The sequence below is a fragment of the Salvelinus fontinalis genome, chromosome 39, assembly GCF_029448725.1.
Source record: "Salvelinus fontinalis isolate EN_2023a chromosome 39, ASM2944872v1, whole genome shotgun sequence".
NCBI classification, from domain to species: Eukaryota; Metazoa; Chordata; class Actinopteri; order Salmoniformes; family Salmonidae; genus Salvelinus; species Salvelinus fontinalis.
In genome coordinates, this window is record NC_074703.1 from 10,774,704 (window position 1) to 10,798,976 (window position 24,273).

General features: G+C 44.6%; 1 protein-coding gene across 3 annotated transcripts in view; it reads right to left on the bottom strand.

The window, feature by feature from the left end:
- Positions 1-1,811: 1,811 nt before the first annotated feature.
- The window catches only part of LOC129838484 (uncharacterized), a 28,121-nt gene continuing 5,659 nt past the window's right edge, over positions 1,812-24,273 (bottom strand). The window contains exons 2-5 of one of the 3 annotated variants that reach the window (XM_055905474.1): positions 23,230-23,321; positions 10,647-16,390; positions 10,404-10,465; positions 1,812-3,983 (exon numbers count right to left, since the gene is read on the bottom strand). In XM_055905474.1, the coding sequence (XP_055761449.1) occupies positions 11,981-16,294 (4,314 nt within the window). In that variant the 5' untranslated portion in view covers positions 16,295-16,390; positions 23,230-23,321 and the 3' untranslated portion in view covers positions 1,812-3,983; positions 10,404-10,465; positions 10,647-11,980. Of the gene's footprint in view, positions 3,984-10,403; positions 10,466-10,646; positions 16,391-23,229; positions 23,322-24,273 lie in introns of those variants that run through there. The other 2 variants (XM_055905475.1, XM_055905476.1) reach the window with 2 other exon arrangements.

A 24,273-nucleotide genomic window follows, 5' to 3' on the forward strand; every position in this document is an offset into this window, starting at 1 on the left:
AAACCAGTGCAAGAAATCACATCAAACAAAGTGACATAATGGCTTTCAAACATCATTTAATGTCGATATCCATGATACATTTACCCACTTTACCAACAGTGTTAAAAAATAAAAATGATTTTTTTTTTTATTCTTAAATGTCTGGTTTCTTCCCCTAAGCTTTGGTTCTGGTTGCAATAGAAATATTTACTATAGAAATAGGAAAAAAAAAAAGTGTAAACAAACAAAATGTCCAATGCCATCACTATGATGGTGCCCTAACATCAGAGGTATATACACTGCTCAAAAAAATAAAGGGAACACTTAAACAACACAATGTAACTCCAAGTCAATCACACTTCTGTGAAATCCAACTGTTCACCTTGGAAGCAACACTGATTGACAATAAATTTCACATGCCGTTGTGCAAATGGAATAGACAAAAGGTGGAAATTATAGGCAATTAGCGAGACACCCCCCAAAACAGGAGTGATTCTGCAGGTGGTGACCACAGACCACTTCTCAGTTCCTATGCTTCCTGGCTGATGTTTTGGTCACTTTTGAATGCTGGCGGTGCTCTCACTCTAGTGGTAGCATGAGACGGAATCTACAACCCACACAAGTGGCTCAGGTAGTGCAGTTCATCCAGGATGGCACATCAATGCGAACTGTGGCAAAAAGGTTTGCTGTGTCTGTCAGCGTAGTGTCCAGAGCATGCAGGCGCTACCAGGAGACAGGCCAGTACATCAGGAGACGTGGAGGAGGCCGTAGGAGGGCAACAACCCAGCAGCAGGACCGGTACCTCCGCCTTAGTGCAAGGAGGTGCACTGCCAGAGCCCTGCAAAATGACCTCCAGCAGGCCACAAATGTGCATGTGTCTGCTCAAACGGTCAGAAACAGACTCCATGAGGGTGGTATGAGGGACCGACGTCCACAGGTGGAGGTTAGGCTTACAGCCCAACACCGTGCAGGACGTTTAGCATTTGCCAGAGAACACCAAGATTGGCAAATTCGCCACTGGCGCCCTGTGCTCTTCACAGATGAAAGCAGGTTCACACTGAGCACATGAGCACATGTGACAGACGTGACAGAGTCTGGAGACGTCGTGGAGAACGTTCTGCTGCCTGCAACATCCTCCAGCATGACCGGTTTGGCGATGGGTCAGTCATGGTGTGGGGTCGCATTTCTTTGTGGGGCCGCACAGCCCTCCATGTGCTCGCCAGAGGTAGCCTGACTGCCATTAGGTACCGAGATGAGATCCTCAGACCCCTTGTGAGACCATATGCTGACACATGCACATTTGTGGCCTACTGGAGGTCATTTTGCAGGGCTCTGGCAGTGCACCTCCTTGCACTAAGGCGGAGGTACCGGTCCTGCTGCTGGGTTGTTGCCCTCCTACGGCCTCCTCCACGTCTCCTGATGTACTGGCCTGTCTCCTGGTAGCGCCTGCATGCTCTGGACACTACGCTGACAGACACAGCAAACCTTTTTGCCACAGTTCGCATTGATGTGCCATCCTGGATGAACTGCACTACCTGAGCCACTTGTGTGGGTTGTAGACTCCGTCTCATGCTACCACTAGAGTGAGAGCACCGCCAGCATTCAAAAGTGACCAAAACATCAGCCAGGAAGCATAGGAACTGAGAAGTGGTCTGTGGTCACCACCTGCAGAATCACTCCTGTTTTGGGGGGTGTCTTGCTAATTGCCTATAATTTCCACCTTTTGTCTATTCCATTTGCACAACAGCATGTGAAATTTATTGTCAATCAGTGTTGCTTCCTAAGTGGACAGTTTGATTTCACAGAAGTGTGATTGACTTGGAATTACAATGTGTTGTTTAAGTGTTCCCTTTATTTTTTTGAGCAGTGTATAAAACAAAATAATACAGCATCAAAACGGACAAATTAAATACAAAACATGGGATTGACAAATTTAATACTAGTTTAAAACCAGTGACCTGTTAACTACATACATTCCTCAATACCCGAAACATTAGCAGCATCAGTTGAATTTAACTACAAACATCATCTATAGCCACAGATAACTATAAACCCAGTGCAAGGAACTACATCAAACAAATGACAACGGCTTTCAAATATCATTTGATGTCAGACATCTATGATACATTTATCACCAGTGTTAAAAAACACCTGTTACAATTGACATGTTTTGTGTATGGGACAACAGAAACTCGTCTGGTTTCTCCCCTTTAGCTTTGGTTCTGGCTGTAAACAAACAAAATACCATTTCCAATACCATCATTAGGATGATGCCCTAACAATGCAGGCAAATAATACTATAGGAATACGAATAACCAAACACCAATCACCCAATCACATGCTGACCACACCGCTTGCTTTGCATGCGCAAGCGTTGCAAAATAAATGTAAACATACATGTTATTCAATCATTGTGCGTCAGCGAGCGCGAAAATTGGTTCTATTTGCGACACTCAACGTGCTGCAAGTCCGGCCTCACCCATCTCCTCATTGGTTTTTAAGAGCATATACCCACCTGGGTGATTGAAAGATTAACTTATATCCACACTCTGGTTGGTTATAGTGATGCTGTAAAGTTGGTTGCCAACCACCATATAAAGTCCAAAGAAAAAGAAGCCTGAAGGAGAGATGACGAGAAACGAATTCGGTTTACCGTTTTATCTGTGGATTAATTGTCAGAGTAGAAGAACTGTTCATTTCAGGTAAAGTAACAACCCAATGTTTATATACCAGGACAAATTAGCTAGCAAAAGCAAGCTAGCTATCTAAATTGCCATAAATATTTAATGCTTTTTGACCGTCCACAAATTAATCTAATCAGAGTTTGTTTTGATATTGCAACCTGCGTGTCCTGATCGCATCAGGTGTGGGTGAACAAAATCAACTTGCACAGGATGGCGTACCCACGCAAGCGGGCGGTTTGGTCAGCATGTTAGGTGTCAAGAGTAACAATGTACATAATATATAATATACACTTCTGACTGTTTCAACTGCAGATAACCGAGCCTATTATTGGGGGAGAAATAAGACATTTATTAATTTAAAAACATGTAGAAAAGTAAACTGCATAATGTAGCCTAAATATAGGCACTGTCTGTAGTGTTTAAGTTTTAAAAAACAGCATAGGCACGATGTCATTGTCTTTGCAGGTTGCATCAACTACTGTATCCTGTCATGGCCGACTGATTGGCTTACGAATCGCATCTGTCTCCTGACCAACGCTCGTTCATTTCATCCACGGGAAAGCCATGGTGCCTGGCCGCTGGCTCAACTCTTCTCCCCTGGCTGGAGGATGAATGGTGACCACGAGGGGGGCTTACATTCTGAGAGGAACCTGAATAGTTACCGTGAAGGGGGCTTGCATTCAGAGAGTCAGTTGGATGGTTACCGTGAAGGGGACTTGCATTCAGAGAGTCAGTTGGATGGTTACCGTGAAGGGGACTTGCATTCAGAGAGTCAGTTGGATGGTTACCGTGAAGGGGACTTGCATTCAGAGAGTCAGTTGGATGGTTACCGTGAAGGGGACTTGCATTCAGAGAGTCAGTTGGATGGTTACCGTGAAGGGGACTTGCATTCAGAGTCAGTTGGATGGTTACCGTGAAGGGGACTTGCATTCAGAGAGTCAGTTGGATGGTTACCGTGAAGGGGACTTGCATTCAGAGAGTCAGTTGGATGGTTACCGTGAAGGGGACTTGCATTCAGAGAGTCAGTTGGATGGTTACCGTGAAGGGGACTTGCATTCAGAGAGTCAGTTGGATGGTTACCGTGAAGGGGACTTGCATTCAGAGAGTCAGTTGGATGGTTACCGTGAAGGGGACTTGCATTCAGAGAGTCAGTTGGATGGTTACCGTGAAGGGGACTTGCATTCAGAGAGTCAGTTGGATGGTTACCGTGAAGGGGACTTGCATTCAGAGAGTCAGTTGGATGGTTACCGTGAAGGGGACTTGCATTCAGAGAGTCAGTTGGATGGTTACCGTGAAGGGGACTTGCATTCTGAGAGGAACCTAAGAGGCAAGCATAAGCAAGCAGGTGAGAAATAGCCGACCCCCAGCTACTGGCTTTCCAAGTGCAGATGAAGGATCAGTAAGGCAACTTTTCAGTTCAAAAGTCTATTGAATGTACACAGGATCACTCTGAAATAGTAAATCAACATTTTCCCCAAGCTTTCCCTTTACTTTATGGGTCGTTCCATTTGATTGCAATCACTTTTTGACTGCACCCCTTTTGATTTGAACAAAACGTCCCATACATGCAAGTGGTCAGAAAGTGAATGTTTGGACCTGAATGCCACAACTTTTAGGATTCAGAGGTGCTCAATGTTAACCAATTTTGCATATCCCATTCAAGATACGCAAAAACGTGTGAACACACACACACACGTTCAAACGTTTGGGGTCACTTAGAAATTTTCTTGTTTTTGAAAGAAAAACACTTTTCTCCATTAAAATAAATTGATAAGAAATACAGTGTAGACATTGTTAATGTTGTAAATGACTGTTGTAGCTGATTATTTTATGGAATATCTGCATAGGCGTAAAGGCCCATTATCAGCAACCATCACTCCTGTGTTCCAAAGGCACGTTGTGTTAGCTAATCCAAGAGTATCATTTTTAAAAGGCTAATTGATCATTAGAAAACCCTTTTGCAATCATGTTAGCACAGCTGAAAAATGTTGTGCTGATTAAAGAAGCAATAAAACTGTCCGTCTTTAGACTAGTTGAGTATCTGGAGCATCAGCATTTGTGGGTTTGATTACAGGCTCAAAATAGATAGAAACAAAGACCTTTCTTCTGAAACTCGTCAGAAAGAACAATCATTCTCCCGGCGGCCACCCTCCAGGTTAAGCTGACGAGTGGCCGCCGGGAGACTGATTGTTCTTTCTGACCCATCATCTAGAACGGCGAATGTATCAATGCTTCTCTTCACTTTGCAGAGTGACCTTGACCACCTTCAACATGACCATTAAGACCGGTTCTGCTGGCTAGATATGGAACGAGACGCAGAGCCCACCATCTATGAATGGCAAGTACTTCCATTTGGCACCAACTGCAGTCCTTGCAGTCTGCTCTGCAGAGAGACGCACGGGAGCACCCAGACAGTGACCCAGAAGTATGGGATTCAGTGGAAAATGCCTTCTATGTGGATAACTGCTTACAGCGCATCCCATCCACGGCTGAAGCGAAAGCACTCCTTGATAAAGTACGGAATCTCCTGTCCAAAGGGGGATTTGAGGTCCGACAGTGGGCGAGTAACAGAGCGGAGGTTATCCAGCACCTCCCGCCACAAGCCAGGTCCAGTAGCAGTGAACTATGGCTATCGCAGTCTGGGGCTAAGCCACAAGAGCCCACTCTAGGACTGAGATGGAGCTGCATACCGGATACCCTTGGGTACAAGCACCGCTCAGACCTGAGTACCGAAACCCCCACTCTACGCACCATCTATCGGACCCTGGCCAGTCATTACAACCCACTTTGGTATATCCTGCCATACACAACCCGGGCCAAAGTCTTAGTCTAGGACCTGTGGCAGACCAAGAGGGACTGGGATGAACCGATCCACCCGGCTGACCTAGTGGAACGATGGATCTGTTGGGAAACAGAGTTATCGGAGCTCTCTGAAGTCCAAATGCCAAGATGTTATGTCCAACCTTGTGCTGACCAACTTGGATCGTGCCTGGAACTGCATGTGTTCTGTGACGCTTCGGAGCGAGCTTATGGGGCGGTTTCCTATCTAAGAGTGGAGGATAAGGCAGGTCACACCCATGTCTCCTTTGTCATGGCCAGGTCCAGGGTCGCACCCAAGAAACAGTTGTCAATGCCTAGGCTGGAACTCAGTGCTGCCCTTTCCGGAGCCCAGTTGGCCTCTACCTTGCGAGCCGAGCTCACCTTGCCAATCCAAAGTGTCATCTACTGGAGTGATTCGACCACTGTATTGACCTGGCTCACATCGGAGTCCTGCAGGTATAAGGTGTTCATCGGAACTCGGAATGTTTAGAGATGGCGGGCCGGAGCCACTGTGCCCAAAATGGCAGATTTACCCCCTGCTCGCTTGCGCCTCCACAAACCACCCTTCTGGTCAACAGGAGTAGATTGCTTTGGCCCCTTGACGATCAAGCTAGGTCGTAGAGTGGAAAGCACTGGGGCATTCTATTCAAGTGTTTGACAACTAGGTGTGTCCACCTGGACCTACTGGAGAGTTTGGATACTGAAGCCTCCCTCATGGCCCTACGGTGGTTTATCTCCCGACGGGGGAAACCCTACGAGATCCTGGCTGACAGAGGCACAAACATCAAGGCAGGAGAAGCCAGGTTGGAGGAAGCCTTCCAAGCCTTGGAACCCAGCCTCCAGGATCAGCTGATGGACCAACAAATCTAATTCAAATTTAACCCTCCAGGAGCTCCTCATTTTGGAGGAACATGGGAGCGAGAGATCAAATCTGTAAAGATGGCCTTACGAGGCGTCCTGGGGAACCAAACTGTCTTGCGGACCGTCCTGATAGAGGTTGAACTCCAAACCCTTGGGATATCTCTCTGCAGACATCGCTGACCCCGATCCGGTTACACCGAATATTCCCTCAAGAATTTCCCTGTATTTAGCACCATCCATCATTCCTTCAATTCTGACCAGTTTCCCAGTCCCTGCCGATGAAAAACATCCCCACAGCATGTTGCTGCCACCACCATGCTTCACTGTGTGGATGACGTTCTCGGGATGATGAGAGGTGTTGGGTTTGCGCCAGACATAGCATTTTCCTTGGGCAAATAGCTCAATTTTAGTCTCATCTGACCAGAGTACCTTCTTCCATATGTTTGGGGAGTCTCCCACATGCCTTTTGGCAAACACCAAATGTGTTAGCTTATTTCTTTCTTTAAGCAATGGCTTTTTTCTGGCCACTCTTCCGTAAAGCCAAGCTCTGTGGAGTATACGGCTTAAAGTGGTCCTATGGACAGATAATCCAATCTCCGCTGTGGAGCTTTGCATCTCCTTATGGGTGATCTTTGGTCTCTTTGTTGCCTCTCTGATTAATGCCCTCCTTGTGGGCGGCCCTCTTGGCAGGTTTGTTGTGGTGCCATATTCTTTCAATTTTTTAATAATGGATGTAAAATGGTGCTCCGTGGGATGTTCCAAATTTCTCTTTTTTTTTTATAACCCAACCCTGATCTGTTCTCCACAACTTTGTCCCTGACCTGTTTGGAGAGTTCCTTGGTCATCATAGTGCCACTTGCTTGGTGGTGTTGCATTATCTGGGGCCTTTCAGAACAGGTGTATATATACAATGAGATCATGTGACAGATCATGTGACACTTAGTTAAAAAAGTCCACCTAAGACCATCGAATTATGTGACTTCTGAAGGTAATTGATTGCACCAGATCTTATTTCGGGGGTTCATAGCAAAGGGGGTGAATACATATGCACCCACCACTTTTCTTTTTTTTGTTGAATTTAAAAAAATATTTTTTTTTTTAATTTCACAAATTTTGACTATTTTGTGTATGCCCATTACATGAAATACAAATAAAAATCTATTTAAATTACAGGTTGTAATGCATCAAAATTCCAAAATACATTGGACACTACAGTTGAAATGGATAACTTTGTTAAAGCAAGGCTCCTGGACTCTCGTGTATTTTCTGCATTATGCAATGATGTAAAAGTGTTACATGGTCGCTGCCCATAACATACAGAAGTGCGCTGGTTATCAAGGGGCAAAGTATTGACACTTTTTTAAATTGAGAGACAAGCTTAAAGTTGTCTTTACTGACCATTTTCACTTGTCCGACCGCTTGCATGATGACGAGTTTCTCACACGATTGGCCTATCTGGGTGATGTTTTTTCTTATCCGAAATGATTCGAATCTAGGATTACAGGGACATTCCGCAACTATATTCAATGTGCGGGACAAAATTGAGGCTATGACTAAGAAGCTGGAGCTCTTTTCTGTCTGCATTAACAAAAACAACACACAGCTCTTTCAGCCATTTAATTAGCTGTTCAGTCTTATGGCTTATGGGAAGAAGCTATTTAGTAGTCTTTTGGACCTAGACTTGGCACTCCGGTAACGTTTACCGTGTGGTAGCAGAGAGAACAGCTAATTTTTAGGGCCTTCCTCTGACACTGCCTGATATAGAGGTCCTGGATGGAAGGAAGCTGGGCCGTACGCACTACCCTCTGTAGTGCCTTGCGGTTGGAGGCTGAGCAGTTGCCATACTAGGCAGTGATGCAACCCGTCAGGATGCTCTCGATGGTGCAGCTGTAAAATCTTTTGAGGATCTGAGGACCCATGCCAAATCTTTTCAGTCTCCCAAGGGGGAATCGGTTTTGTCGTTCCTTCTTTATGACTGTCTTGATGTGCTTGGACCATGTTAGTTTGTTGGTGAAGTGAACGCCAAGGAACTTGATGCTCTCAACCTGCTCCACTACATCCCCGTCGATGAGAATGGGGGCGTGCTCGGTCCTCCTTTTCCTGTAGTCCATAATCATCTCCTTTGTCTTGATCACATTGAGGGAGAGGTTGTTGTCCTTGCACCACACGGTCAGGTCTCTGACCTCCTCCCTATAGGCTGTCTCATCGTTGTCAGTGATCAGGCTTACCACTGTTGTGTCATCAGTAAACTTACTGATGGTGTTGGAGTTGTGCCTGGCAGTGCAGTCATGAGTGAACAGGGAGTACAGGAGGGGACTGAGCACACCCTCCTGAGGGGCCCCCGTGTTGAGGATCAGCGTGGCAGATGTGTTGTTAACTACCCTTACCACCTGGGGGCGGCCGTCAGGAAGTCCCGGATCTAGTTGCAGAGGGATGTGTTTAGTCCCAGGGCCCTTAGCTTAGTGATGAGCTTTGAGGGCACTATGGTGGTGAATGCTGAGCTGTAGTCAATGAATAGCATTCTCACATAAGTGTTTCTTTTGTCCAGGTGGGAAAGGGCAGTGTGGAGTGCAATAAAGATTGCATCATCTGTGGATCTGTTGGTGCGGTATGTAAATTGGAGTGGGTCTAGTGTTTCTGAGATAATGGTATTGATGTGAACCATGACCAACCTTTCAAAGCATTTCATGGCTATCGACGTGAGTGCTACGGGCCGGTAGTCATTTAGGCAGGTTACCTTAGTGGTCTTGGGCACAGGGACTATGGTGGTCTGCTTGAAACATGTTGGCATGACAGACAGACAGGAAGAGGTTGAAATGTCAGTGAAGACACTTGCCAGTTGCTCAGCGCATGCTCGGAGTACACGCACTGGTAATCCGTCTGGCCCTGCGGCCTTGTGAACGTTGACCTGTTTAAATGTCTTACTCAAATCGGCTGCGGAGAGCGTGATCACACAGTCGTCCGGAACAGCTGATGCTCTCATGCATGTTTCAGTGTTACTTACCTCGAAGCGAGCATAGAAGTTATTTAGCTCATCTGGTAGGCTTGTGTCACTGAACTTCTCTCGGCTGTGCTTCCCTTTGTAGTCTGTAATAGTTTGCGAGCCCTGCCACATCCGACGAGCATCGGAGCCGGTGTAGTACGATTCGATCTTAGTCCTGTATTGACGATTTGCCTGTTTGATGGTTCGTGAAAGGGCATAGCGGGATTTCTTATAATCTTCCAGGTTAGAGTCCCGCTTCTTGAAAGCGGCAGCTCTACACCCTTTAGCTCATTGCAAATGTTGCCTGTAATCCATGGCTTCTGGTTGGGGTATGTACGTACACTCACTGTGGGGACGATTTCTGGATAGGGCTGCGCTCAGAGTTTCTTGCCGTGGCAAATTGCGCTGTTAAGACACTTAAGACACTGCTGCCCTTTGCAACCACGTACCTATGTGATTGTGGATTCTCTGCCCTCACTAGCATGAAAACTAAATACAGGCACAGACTGTGTGTGGGAAATGATTTAAGACTGAGACTCTCTCCAATACAACCCAACATTGCAGAGTTATGTGCATCCTTTCAAGCACACCCTTCTCATTAACCTGTGGTGAGTTATTCACAATTTTGGATGAATAAATAAGGGTTTATATGTAAGATTGCTAAATAAAGTGCAAAAATAATTTATTATTATTATTTGTGCCCTGGTCCTTTAAGAGCTCTTTGTCACTTCCCACGAGCCGGGTTGTGACAAACTCACACTCAATCGTATGTTTAATAAATGTAACGTATGTTGTGTTTGTGGCAATGATGGCAAAAACAACATATGTGAGTGTGCTAACCCTGGTGCCAGAGGGGGTACGCAGCTGGAGGCTGAATGTTTGAAGGGTAAGGGACGATAAAAAGTTTGGGAACTACTGATCTAGATGATTCCAATCAGAACCCAACATCGAACTGTCTAGGTCTGACATTTTTCTAAAAGTAAATATACATATACAACAGTTTGAAATACTGGGAAATCATTGGTGCAATTGTAAAAGTAGCCTACGATGTGAGGCTAGCATAGCCTGCTACTTACCTTCAATTTCATTTGGCCTCTTCTGCTTCTCTGACTTGTTGTAACCAACTCCAGTTTTTTTGCTGTAACCAGAAGAACTTGCCAATGACAGGAAATCCAACCAAATGTATCTAAATATTGACCCGTAGTGTGTTATTCTGTGTGTTCGTTTTTCATGCCAACGCTAGCTATACATATTACACAAAAACTTGAGGGAATACATGCCATTTTCTTTTGCCAGTGGCTTGTTATTGGTGTCCTTACCTGAGTGTCTGAATTATTTTGGAGGATCACGATGGAGAGACTTCGTCCAATGCTTTGCCTGAACAATGCTCTCCTTCATCAAAATGGCAGCAGGCCATTTCCCACTTCCTTTTGAAGCGATTTTCACATAAACTGCGTGGTCTAGGCTTCAGCTCCCCTATATCTTGCCGCTTCTCTTCCATAACGGGGGGCTGTTCCTTTGTGTTCTGGCAGTTCACAGGAACATCTTCCTCTTCATGATCAGAACGCTGTGCATCTTCTGGATCTGTGTAAGACCTGTTGAACATGACGTAATTTTCATATTCACAGGGCTTGAAGTAGTGCACGTTCCTCGGATTCAAAGGAAAGATGTTCCGCTTGGGTTTTGGTGGAGCATCGACGCGTTTTAGAATGGGTCGGATGATCCTGGTCTCCGAGCTGGAACGGGGACTGGCCTGTTGACCTTCCACTTCCTCTGGAGGACACCCTGATCGCCTGCGAGTCTGGGGGGTTGGAGTCGGGACAAAGCTGCTCTCCCAATCTGAGAACACCTGCTGCCTTGCAGAGACTTTTGCCCCAAAAGGTCGCTTGCCATGTTGCGGTGATATCCTGGCCGGATTATGGCAAGCATGACAACCTGGGCTGTAACCATTGGGCCTGGCAGGCTTGATAAAAGGTTTGGGCTTGTGTGCCACTCTTGCAGGTTTGTCCAGCGTTTGTGATTCAGGTGAAGCACTGGGAGATGTCTCTTTCCTGTCCTCTCTCTCATGCCAATCCTTTGAAACCTCTGGAGTCCTCGGAAGCTTCGGAATCCTTGGCAGCTTTGGCTTGGGGTGCAGCGAGTCGTACTCACACTCACTTTTTGACAACTTTCCTTTCTCATTCTTTTTCAACACCTTTGGAATCTTTGGCAACTTCTGTTGGGATGTCAAGTCACTCTCTGCCTTAGGTTTTAGTTTCTTGGACGAGTCAGAGTTCTTAGAGACCATAATCCCTAAACCCCCAGGCTCTCCTCTATCCGCCACCTTCTTCTGCTTTGGTGGAGAACCTTCCTCTCTCCTCTGGCTTGGTGGGGAACCTTCCACTCTCTTCCGGCTTGGTGGAGAATCTTCCTCTCTCTTCCGGCTTGGTGGAGAACCTTTCCTGACAAGATGTTTGGGTAAGTACAGCTTTTTCAATCTGACTTTTTGGCATTGAATTTTTTGCTTGTGTTTGATGCCGTTCCTCTGCCGCTCTTTGACAACAGAAGACACTGACTTTGCAGGGGAACGGTGTCTGCTAATTTTGTTCTGGGCTTTAGTCTTTGGCACAATGGGGACTTCATGATGTTTTGAGGGTGAGGCGATTATGGAAGGCTATTTGGGGATGTTTATGAAGAGTTTGAGAGGAACGGTGGTAGTTGAGGATCCCTGTACATGGAGGGTTTTCACCCCAGGGCACGGGAGTGAGTTTCCACTGCCCCTCTCTCTGTCCACCAACTGGCACTGTAACTCTTTGGAGTCAGAGTTCCTGCCTTCAGTTTCAGTTGAATTTCTCCTCTTCTGTGACATCCTGTCCCTACTTTGATTGTCCTCTCTCTCTTTCTCAGTTGAATGTCTCCTCTTCGGTGGCTTCTTGTCTCTGGATTGACAGCCTTCACACTCTTTCGCAGTTGATGAACCCCTCTTCTTGTCTTTACATCGAGTTTCATCACTCTCAGTTGAATGTCTCCTCTTGTGTGACGCATGTGGCTTCATGTCCCTGCATTGATTATCCACAGTTGCCTTCAACCCAGAGTACTTAGCGGTTTGGGATGGTGACCTTCCCCTCTCTGCTCTCCCATGGCTTTTCTTGTCCTTTTGTCTGTCAGATGACGTTGGATGGAGGGTCTTCTCCTTTTCCATTTTTTGTTGTACTTTTTTCTTTGACTTGCAGGTTTTGTATTGGGTGACAAAGTAAGCAACTTTGTCATACTTTTCTACAGGTGAACCACAGTCCGCTATAGGTGAACACCAGTTGTCTGCTATGATGTTAGCTCTTAACTTAGACGGGTTTTCAACCTTGGGAAGTGGTAATGTACTCGTCCTACAGTCTTGGTCCTTCTCTTGCCATCTTTCCCTATTCTCAGAACCAGGACTGACTTTGCTTTGGGTCGTACATTCTTGGGATGACTCACATGGTGCTTTGGCATCCGTTTCAGGCTCTGTCCTTTTAACATTAGAAGCATGAGCCTCAATCTGAGCATGTTGTTCATTATAGCTTTCCTCTGTCTCCTGATCTGAATCCTCACTTGTATCTGACCAGAAAAAAAAGTCAGTGATCGGTATGACTCCTGTACATTGCTGCATTTCACCCTGTGTCTTATTGTCACAGGATTGATTGTCATCACCCTCTTCTTCAGTTGAATGCATCTGCTTCTTGTCCCTGCATTCATTGTCAACAGTCGCCTTCGCCACAGAGTCATTAGGGACCTTTGTCTCCTGATCATTTGTATCTGACATGGTAAAGCAGTGAGCGATTGTTATGCATCTTGTGCCCTGCTGCAATCCTTTCTCTCTCTGACAACTGGAGCATAGGCCCATTTCAAACCCATTGTCCGTTTCAATGATACAAGGACAGTAGCAGGACTTATCTAAGCTGCCACTTTCTATATTCTCTAGTTGCTTTGTCTGTGTCTTATCTTTGTTTTCAGAGCAGGATTCAGGGGACGCGAGTTGGAGATCAGAACCATTCTCGATCTGGCAAAACAGTCTCATGGCATCCTCAGATGTCAGGACAGTCAAATTCATTGGGGAAAGGGGTTCTGTGTCGTCCGAGTCTGTTGTGAGGTCTGTGACCGTTTTGAGGTCTGCCTCTGGTGCCTCTGTTTCAGCAAGCAGTTTCACAGCATCCTCTGGTGTGAGGACGGTTAAAATCATTGGGGAAAGGGGTTCCGTCTTTGAGTCTGCGTTTGTAGGGAGGTCTTTGTTTGTTGGGGGGTCTGCGTCCATCGTGAGGTCTGTGTTTGTTGGGAGGTCTGAGTCTGTTGCTTCTGCTACAACAGGTTGTCGTGCAGGCAATTCCACAGTCTCCATCTTGCTGTAGAAGGTGTCATCTATCTGGACACCCCCAACCACTTTGGAACTCTCCTCTGCTTTATCTGGTATGAACCACAGAGACCAAGCTCTTCCAGAATCTTTGTCAATGTCATTCAGCTTCTCGTTGACATTTAACCATGATGACCTGTAACCCACTTGGGAAGAGGTGTCAACATGTACTGGGATGGGAAATGTCTCAACCACTTCCCCCAGTGATATACCACTGACTGCAAAGAAAACCACTGCTTTCTCATCCTCTGCGGCCCAGGCAGACACATCCTGCATGATTTTCTTAGCCCTTTCACCTTTTAAAGCTTCTACCAGGTTAGAGGTATCCCCGCCCCAATACAACTCCAATATGGCCTCTAGACAACCATCCTTTGCCTCTGTGACTGTTGTCGCACTCTCCAGATAAGTAACCAGTCTCTGCAGCGCACATAACTTGAACTGAACTTCAGCAATTGTGGACAAATCAGGAGTTCTCTCATCTGCAACATTAGAGCTACCTTCCACGATTGTCTGGGCACCACCGATGCATACAATATCAGTTGCCTGAGGGTTGGTGTGGACAAATGGTGAAGGTGATCTCTTGTCCATCTGTGTGATGACTTGAAGGACCTCATCAGTGTCCTCTCCTGTAGATGCCATTGAACTTGTTGCAGATGCATCTACAGGCTTATCATACTCCATAAGACTCTCAACTTGAACCGTCTCATTTAGGACAGATAGAGAACTTGCATCATCTTTAGCTCTTTCCCACAGGTTTTCTGCCTGTTGTTCGTTGATGGACCAGGCCTGCAAAATCTTAAATGGCAGCTCATTGCCTGCATTCTCTGTCTCCATGGGCTCTGGGGATTGCTGTGGACCCATTGGAGGGACAATAGCCACGGGGGGCGGCGGAGCGGTGGCAACTGCCGTCAGGGTCATGTACCTGGGGGTGGACTTAATCTCCAGCCGTATAGTTGAGTCCTCAGCACTAAACCTCTCAGGGGGCCTCACCTGGTAGTCTTTGGTGTTAAGATGTAGTTGTGTTTTGCCTGCTTGTAAAACGTCCATCTTCTCTGTGATGGAATGTTGGGACTGAGAGGGGTCTTGTGTTGAGTTATTCCCATTTACAGGTCCATTTTTAGATCTTAAACCACTCTGGGGCCGGTGCTGTATTTCCTTGAGTGAGATCTTATGTTTATGAGGAGGTTTTTCCTGAGGTGTCTCAGTGAGAGAAGGAGAGGGAGCATGTTGCTGTTCAGGGGTGGTAGAGGTCTGTTTGTGAGAAACCACAGCAGCATTGCCAGGAAGATGATCTGTTTGTTGAGTTATGGCTTGAGAAGGAACACTAGGTCCTAGTATACCATGGGTGTCTGCATTTGTTACCTGGGCTGCTTTTAGGTCAACAACACCAGATTCTGTACCTCCCGTGGAACGGAAATCCGTAAAAACACACTGCTGTGCAGTCATAGTAAAGGTCTGCACAAGTGATGTAGAATCTCTCGCAGGACCTGTTGTATGTACTGATGTGGATTCACTGTGTTCGTTGTTGACCATAGGAACAGTTGGAGTGATGTTGGCGTTCTGAATGTCTGGAGAACTGTTGGTCATAGTTTGAAAAGGGTTGACATGCTTATCCTGGAAGTCCAGCCTGGGATACCTGCTGGAACGGACCCTAGAACGTCCACTAGAGCCACCCCTAGAACGTCCACTAGAGCCACCCCTAGAACGTCCACTAGAGTCACCCCTAGAACGTCCACTAGAGTCACCCCTAGAACGTCCACTAGAGTCACCCCTAGAACGTCCACTAGAGTCACCCCTAGAACGTTCACTAGAGTCACCCCTAGAACGTCCACTAGAGTCACCCCTAGAACGTCCACTAGAGTCACCCCTAGAACGTCCACTAGAGTCACCCCTAGAACGTCCACTAGAGTCACCCCTAGAACGTCCACTAGAGTCACCCCTAGAACTTCCCTTTGAGCATTCAGTAGAATGAACCCTGTAATAGGAATTAGAATGTCCCCTTGAATGTTCATTAAAATGTCCTCTAGCATGTCCATTAGAATGGGTGGGATCTAACATCTGCCATTTGCTTTCAATGTAATGGAGATTATGATTCACTATCCGACTAACCATATAATCCCGGTCACCTTTATGGTGATGGGTTATATCCTCATGCCCTCTTTCAACAATGAGTTGGGGCAAAAACTCATAGCTGGGGAAGTGGGGTTCATGCTTAGCCCATGTTTCTGTTCTCTCTCCACTGCGGTGTAAGGTTATATTAGAGGTTGCCTGGCCTCTCAAGGGTCCATAGAGATTTGGCCAATCCCTTATGTTCTGACTCGGAGCCATTCTGTGATGGTCCTGATGATACAGAGGCAGCGGCTGGGTCTCTTGTGCCCCATGTCCACGGAAGTCCATTGGAGAGTTTTGTCTATGGGAGTTGGAGTGGGCCCGTATGGCAGCTTCTTTCTCATGGTTCAGCCACTGGCGTTCCTTTTCCTGTTGGGTGAGGTACTGTCTTTCACCAGCAGGGGGAGCACTTTCCCACTGAGCCATATTATGGCGGCTGTATCCATCACCATAGCTCCATTCTCTTGATCTGGCATTTTCACAGGCGTTATCCATGTTGTGCCAGTTCTATCTGTCCCAGCACATTGAACTGGGTAGCATTTCAAGCATATGGGGCACCATCCTCAAAAGGTCAATTGTGATAGGTCATTTCTGGAGGAAAAAAAAGAGAAACTATTGTGAAAACTATGCAATGGTTATCCATCAACCAAGTTATTGATTTTTCTAACATTCACTGCAACATGTTTATGATATGTGACTGCAAGTACAGACATTATGGGTTGAAAGTTAGTCAGAGTGCAGCTCACAATCAACTAACACCATCAATATAGTACACGCTCATATAGGAGATGCCTGTGCACCACAATTAGCAGTCTGGGCAGGATTAGAGCTCCACCTCAGGTTAGGTTGACCCTCCAGAGGAATCAGAGAGGGTGTTGATCCCTCCACATCTGTTTGGTATATAATATCGGCATTGTTGATATCCAAGGCCCTTTCTCAGGATTAAAACAAGGTAACTTGTCTCAGGCTAATCATTATTATACGATTGACCACACAACAACTGTCTCTAGCTTTGAAGTGATGCGGAGACACAACCTGTCGTGGAAAATCATTTCAAATACAACGCTTATCAGAACTTGTAAATTCAAACATGCTCTTTATTACAACTGTACAGCCAACTGGCATGTCCCCGCGGAACACACCCCGCGGAACACACACAATTTCCCAGAGCCTTAGCTCCTATATTTATACACACATAGCACTATGTCCATCCCTTATGCAAATGACCTTTCTTTTCTTAAGTCTTTCACCACCATTATCTTTTAGTTCAAGCCTCCTACTTGTTCACGCCCAATAACGCTCATATCTGCTCTCAGCTAGACTACAATGGTGGCCGGACCCTCCATCCTAGTGTGTCAGCAGATTCTGTGTCTCTTCCTTTCATCAATGTGTCAATGCACTTTGCCCCCATTGGAATCAGCAGATTCAGCCCTATAGGCCTTCTTTTTAGAAGCAGCTGACTATGGATCCCTCTATCTTTAGTGTGTCAGCATAATGTGTCAATGTACTCTTTGTTTTGTTTGCCTTTATTGGAATCAGCAGATTCTGTCCTATAAACCTCTGTGTAGAAGCAGCTGACTATGAATCTCTTTATCATTAGTGTCAGGTCAGCAGACCATGTGTCTCTTTATCCTAAGTGTCAGGTCAGCAGACCATGTGTTCTCTCCCTTTCATTAGTGTGGTCTATCTTTAATGTTCAGCCATTTTATACATCTATGTGCTGTCCTATACATCTCATTTACTCCTACAAACCTTGAAGTGAATGAATCACACTGGTTAACATAACAATGGAGCCTATTCATTCTTAGCTATGCAAACTTCCCTAGGGCAGCGTTTCACACTAGGTTTCAAGCTATTGGCCCCTCTTAGTTTGGACCAGAGCGGTACACTACAATCACAATTAATTCAGCTAACTTTAATAAACAACCAGATACAACTATTGATTTTCTGGTTCATAAAAAGAGGCTCTACTTCGATATGTGTTTCGTTTGTTGAATCTATTAGACCATGCCCATTAAAAATGTAGCTTTCTAAAAAAGAAAGTTATATCCTAATATTTAGGCAAGGTAGCTGAAATGCTTATGTTACTAGCTCCTAAGAATGCAGTAAAAATGTCAAAAAAGGACAAAGTAATTTTTTATAATAAAATGTCGTAATGAATCAAATGAACAACCCCAATACGACCCAATACAACAGCGGTCTAAATGCAATCTATATGTATATACACCGGATGAATTTACACAAGATATAATAAGAATTATATATTAGAGTGAGTTATGGCAAGAATATATTTTTTGTTGCTGTCATTTAGCAGAGGCTCTTATCCAGAGAGACTTACAGGAGCAATTAGGGTTAAGTGCCTTGCTCAAGGGCACATCGACAGCTTTTTCATCTAGTTGGCTCTGGGATTCAAACCAGCGACCTTTTGTTTACTGGCCCAACACTCTTGGCTACCTGCTGTCCCAGTATATAAATAAATATGCAGTGTGTATTGTTGGATTCTAGCTTAAAATTCAGGTTACCATATCTTATTGATTACATGTCTAAGGAAGGTTGGGGTCAATGAAGGCGGTAATAGGAACGTGATGTATGGAAAGTTAATGAGTGAGAAGTGGAGTGCAGAAAGTTTACATTCTGTCAAAAATGTTATGGTTGAATATCAAGGCTCCTAAGGAGAGAGGCAAAGCAAAATAATCTGGTTTTAGTCACTGATAATGGTAGGACAGGGAGGAACGAGGAATTCAGCCCGAGGTCAAGTAAACTGATGAAGTGAGAAAAAAAAGTCCTATCCCACACACATATCCTTCCACGCCAACAAAGGTTATAGCATCCGGCAGGGCCATGACTACACCAGTGAGAAGAACCAGTCAAGTTCCACACTAGCAACAGAGATTTATTGGCTGTCTAGATGTGCAAGGAGTTGACTCCGCCTAGTAGGAGTGTATAAATATTTGTGCTCATCTCTTGCAGCTGTTTGACCCAGCGGGTGATTAAACTTGATTTGCACTTCGTCCGTTTGAGTTTTTACTCTGTTTGTTCAGAACCTTTTACATGTGTGTGTGTGTGTGTGTATGTATAATACATGTTTTGTGTTATTTTAAAATTATTTTATGTAACCTATATTAAACTAGGCAAGTCAGTTAAGAACAAATTCTTATTTACAATGATGGCCTATACCGGCCACACCCAGACGACGCTGTGCCAATAGTGTGCCGCCATATGGGACTCCCTATCACGGCTGGTTGTGATACAGCCTGGATTCGAACCAGGGACTGTAGTGATGCCTCTTGCACTGAGATGCAGTGCCTTAGACTGCTGCTTCCATGTGTGTGTGTTAACTATTTAACTGTACTAGAATGCTTAAAAGGCCGCTATTTTGAAAATATCGGTTATTGAATTTTTTTGGGGTGCGAGGAAAATATTGGATATCGGTATCGGCCAAAAATGTCATATCAAATCAACATTTTATTTGCCACATGCGCCGAATACAACAAGTGTAGACTTTACCGTGAAAGCCCTTAACCAACAGTGAAGTTCAAGAAGTAGTAAATATTTACCAAGTAGATTAAAATAAAATGTACTATTAAAAAGTAACACAATAACGAGGCTATATACAGGGGGCACTGGCACAGAGTCAGTGTGCAGGGGTAGAGGCTAGTTGAGGTAATCTGCACATGTAAGTGGGGGCAAAGTGACTATGCATAGGTAACAAACAAACAGCGAGTAGCAGCAGTGTACAGGGTGGCAGGGGGGGGTGTCAATGTAAATAGTCCAGTAGCGATTTTTAGGAATTATTCAGCAGTCTAATGGCTTGGGGGTAGAAGCAGTTGAGGAGCATTTTGGTCCTTGACTTGGCGCTCCGGTATCGCTTGTCGTGCGGTAGCAGAGAAAACAGTCTAGTACTTGGGTGACTGGAGTCTGACAATTTTGGCACATCACTACTAATAATAATAATGTCCCCCTCACTTCTAAAAACCAAAGTTGCGCCCCTAGATATATGTATACCACGGGCTAAGAAAGTAATACTAAGTGTATGTTGTGTAGTAAGCTGTTAATAGCCCATGTGCCTCAACCTAATAATTTGGTCCTTAGCCCACTGTTATGACTTGGTGGTGAAATGTCTTCATCGAATATTGTAAGAGCTTTTATTATCTGCTTATATGCCCCCTTTATTTATCCTACGGTTCTGACTTGGTGTACAGGGAGAATAGTGTAAGGACGGCCCATGATCTGAATTGCTGTACATTTCAAGTGCTGAACAAATATTTATATTGACTGTCTTTGCTCGCTCATAAATTTCTTAATAAAATCTATGGATGGCCTCTTATCTGCTCATTGTTCCATAGTTTGTACATCTTAATTGTCAGTAGAAACCAAGAAACCACATTTGTTTAACCTCTAACAAACCTCTACCCCGGCTCCGGGAGCACCCCCCCCCCACACTGATTAGCATCGCTAGCATAGCGTCACAATTAAATAGTAGCATCTAAATATCATTAAATCACAAGTCCAAGACACCTAATGAAAGATACAGATCTTGTGAATAAAGTCACCATTTCAGATTTTTAAAATGTTTTACAGGGAAGACAAAATATGTAAATCTATTAGCTAACCATGTTAGCAAAAGACACCCCTTTTCTTTGTCCACCATTTTTTCTCAACACCAGTAGCTATCACCAATTCGGCTAAACTAAGATATTGATAGCCACTAACCAAGAAAAAACCTCATCAGATGACAGTCTGATAACATATTTATGGTATAGGATAGGTTTTGTTAGAAAAATTTGCATATTTCAGGTATAAATCATAGTTTGCCATTGCAGCCAGCATCACAAATCTCACCAAAGCTCCTAGAATTACTACAGACAGCAACCTGTATTACCAATTTACTCATCATAAAACATTTCTTAAAAATACACAGCACATAGCAATGGACAGACACAGATCTTGTGAATTCAGACAACATTTCAGATTTTCTAAGTGTTTTACGGCGAAAACACAATAAATCGTTATATTAGCATACCACATACGCAAACGTTACCCGAGCACTGATTCTAGCCAAAGAGAGCGATATCATATCATCGCCAAAATATATTAATTTTTTCACTAACCTTCTCAGAATTCTTCAGATGACACTCCTGTAACATCATATTACAACATACATATACAGTTTGTTCGAAAATGTGCATATTTAGCCATAAAAAAACGTGGTTATACAATGAAAATAGTAGCAAAACAAGCCTGGAAATGTCGGTCGCCATCTTTGAGTGATCTAGTTTAATCAATAGCTAATCATATACTTGACTAAAAAATACAGGGTTGACAGGAATCGAAAGACAAATTAGTTCTTAATGCAATCGCCGATTTACATTTTTTTAATTATCCTTACTTTTCAATACAGGTTGCGCCAAGCGAAGCTATACAAAACAAAATGGCGGCGTAAGCTTTAACATTTTTCGACAGAAACACGATTTATCATCATAAATTGTTCTTACTGTGAGCTGTTCTTCCATCAGAATCTTGGGCAAAGAATCCTTTCTTGGGTCTAATCTTCTTTTGGTAGAAAGATGTCCACTTGTCCGTCGAAATGCCCACTAACGTACGACCGGGAGCCCAAAATGTGCCCAGCGCGTCAAAGTGCACAACAAAGCAATGCCTCAAAATCGCACTAAAAGGATATAAATTGCTATACAACGGTTCAAATTAACTACCTTATGATGCTGTTAACACCTATAACGGGTGAAAACATGACCGGAGAAATATTACTGGCTACACTAATGCTTGGAAAAAGAGCAGGGCGGTGTCCACCGCGCGTCCGGCGCAGCTGGAAAAGAGTTCCTACCTACAGGTTTTTTTCTTTTATAGTGGCTGTGATTGCGCAATCGATACCATTCAAAGCGTCATCACGTAAAGGCATCCAGGGGAAGACGTAAGCAGTGTCCGTATCCTCATAGCATTCACAGTGGCCTTTAAACTGACTCCAGATCAGGATCCAAAATGTGTGAAATCTGACTCCATGTCAGGGAAATTGCTGTAGAATGAGTTCTGTTCCACTCAGAGACAAAATTCCAACGGCTATAGAAACTAGAGAGTGTTTTCTATCCAATAATAGTAATAATATGCATATTGTACGATCAAGAATTGAGTAGGAAGCCGTTTCATCTGTAGAGACAATTATGCTAATTTGAAACAGCACCCCCTATAGTCGCAAGAAGTTTAAGCAAGTCAGCCATATCGGGGAGTAAATGAGGCTGTATACACTTTCGCTGCAGACAAGGCTCAGTGGTAAGCAGTGGTGGTAAGAGAGATTAAAGTAGATGTCACGCGTCAAAATATTGATTGATGACCCTATGTCCTGCTGTCAAAATATTGATTGATGACCCTATGTCCTGCTGACGTGTGCATGCCCTGGGTTTCCTGTCCTGACCCCCCCTGTTGGTTTGAAGGGGGCGTGGTTTATGCCCCTATGAATGGTCATCCTGTTTCTCATGGCTTAGAGTGTGTAAAAGAGTTTTATGCTGTTTTTGAATTTGTCATGCTGTTTGATGTCTAGTGTCCTGTTGGGGGCCGGGTTGGGTGGGGGTGTGTGTAATGAACATTTCAAAGAGTAAGGCCTATTTTATAGCTTATAGCCCTCCGGGGTTGTTGTCTAGGAAACACGAATGTCAGGGGGTATTGGGCTTTGCAGCAGCCTTATAAAGCCCCTGAACAATCCCTGTTTAAGACTGTACATGATAACCCCCTGAATATTTAACAAAAATGCCACCTATGCCAATTTTCGGGATGTTATGCTCGGCTTGTCATGAACCCAGTGACCAAAGCCTTGAAGAAGTTCTGTGTGAAGCTCCAGAATGTTTTAAAGGATTTTTGGGTACGAGTGATGGCCATATTTCTTACATATTCCACCCGGAGGATTCTACGGTAAAGATATTCACAGACAGTGGACCCAAACCCCTTTATCAGGCAAAACCTGGGAGTTTTTCTCCTGCTCTGGGGATGAGAGAATGGCTAAAGATCAGGCTGGCGCTCTGTAAAATTGAACAGGCTCTGAGTGGTACACATGTGCCCGGCTATGCGTTGGAAGAACAGGTCTTCGGGGGCCCGGATCTGAAGGCTCTAAGAATCGCTTCAATGGACTATAGCCCTGACAACAAAGTGACAATTTTAGCCTGTGAAGTTTATGATGCTGGTAATGCTACAAAGTCTGTCAATTCTCCTGTAGCTTCCAGAGCATGCAAAGATGTAAACTTTTTTATTCCTGTGTTTAGTTTTAAATGGTTGGATTATCCGATTTTCATAACCCTTATGAATAAGCTGGACAGTCTCTTCCAAAATCGCGAACAGTTAAAGCGCTGGCCTAGGCTGTCCTTGAGACATAGTCACGACCAAAAGGCCCGAACGTAGGATCTACCCCTGGAGTGAAAACTTACGCAGTTTTGATGAACCTTGCAAGAGATCCCGGCATTTAGATGGTGACTTGGACACGGATAATGGGGGGGTTGGCTACACCAGACCTCTGCATCTGTAAGAAAGGCATCGTAAAAGACCTTAATTGTGAACGGTTATAAAATGTATGTACTAAATATTTTGAATGAAATAAATGGTTTTAAAAGCAGAATCTCACCATGTCCTGAACTCGCTAGTTTGTTCACTCTTAGCTCAGTCTGTCCCTGAGAAAAAAAACTTTCGGAAAAAGCCATGTGCGAGCGTGTGTGTGCGTGCGTGTGCTGGAGTGTATGTGTGTTTCAAAACAAAGAAAACGGGGCGGGGTGTGTGTTAAAAAAAAACAAAAAAACATGCGTCAGCGCTCAAGGCTCTCTCTCTCTCTCTCTAGTCTTTGTCTTACGGCCACTTACGAATCATTAACAGCATTTCAAAACATAATTTATGTTTTAGGGTCTAAAACAGAGGCTGTAGGGTTTAAAAAGTCAATCAGTCCCTCGTTGTCTAGAACTCCCAACCCCAAGGGCTTGAAACGTACATAGGTGGTCTATTTCCCGGTTAGTTTGTAGAATATCCTAGGCTGTAATAAGGTTTAGCCACACCAATCCCTTTGTTTGAACCAAATAACCTAGGAGTTAAATATAGCGGGGGGCTAGTCCTAAAAAAAACGTCAACCCGATGCTATGTGAAATCATACCGTACTTTCTCTAGTTAGTGGGGGACAAACTCTATTGACAACGGCTACCCTGCCGAATCTCACCACGTCATGAACTCTCGTTTGTTCACTCTTAGCGCGAGAATTTTTTTTAGGAAAAAGCCATGTGCTCGCGTGTATGTGCGTGCGTGTGCTGGAGTGTATGTGTGTGTGTTAGAAACAAGGGCCCTTCGCATTGTGTACATTTCAAGCTTTCAACAACAATAAAACAGCCATCTAAATAATGTTTCTAGGCCTAACACACTGTTGAGTTTCCTATTTAGTTGTCTTTATATGTACATGTACCGAGCTTCCAGGTGGCTCCAGCCTATGGTTG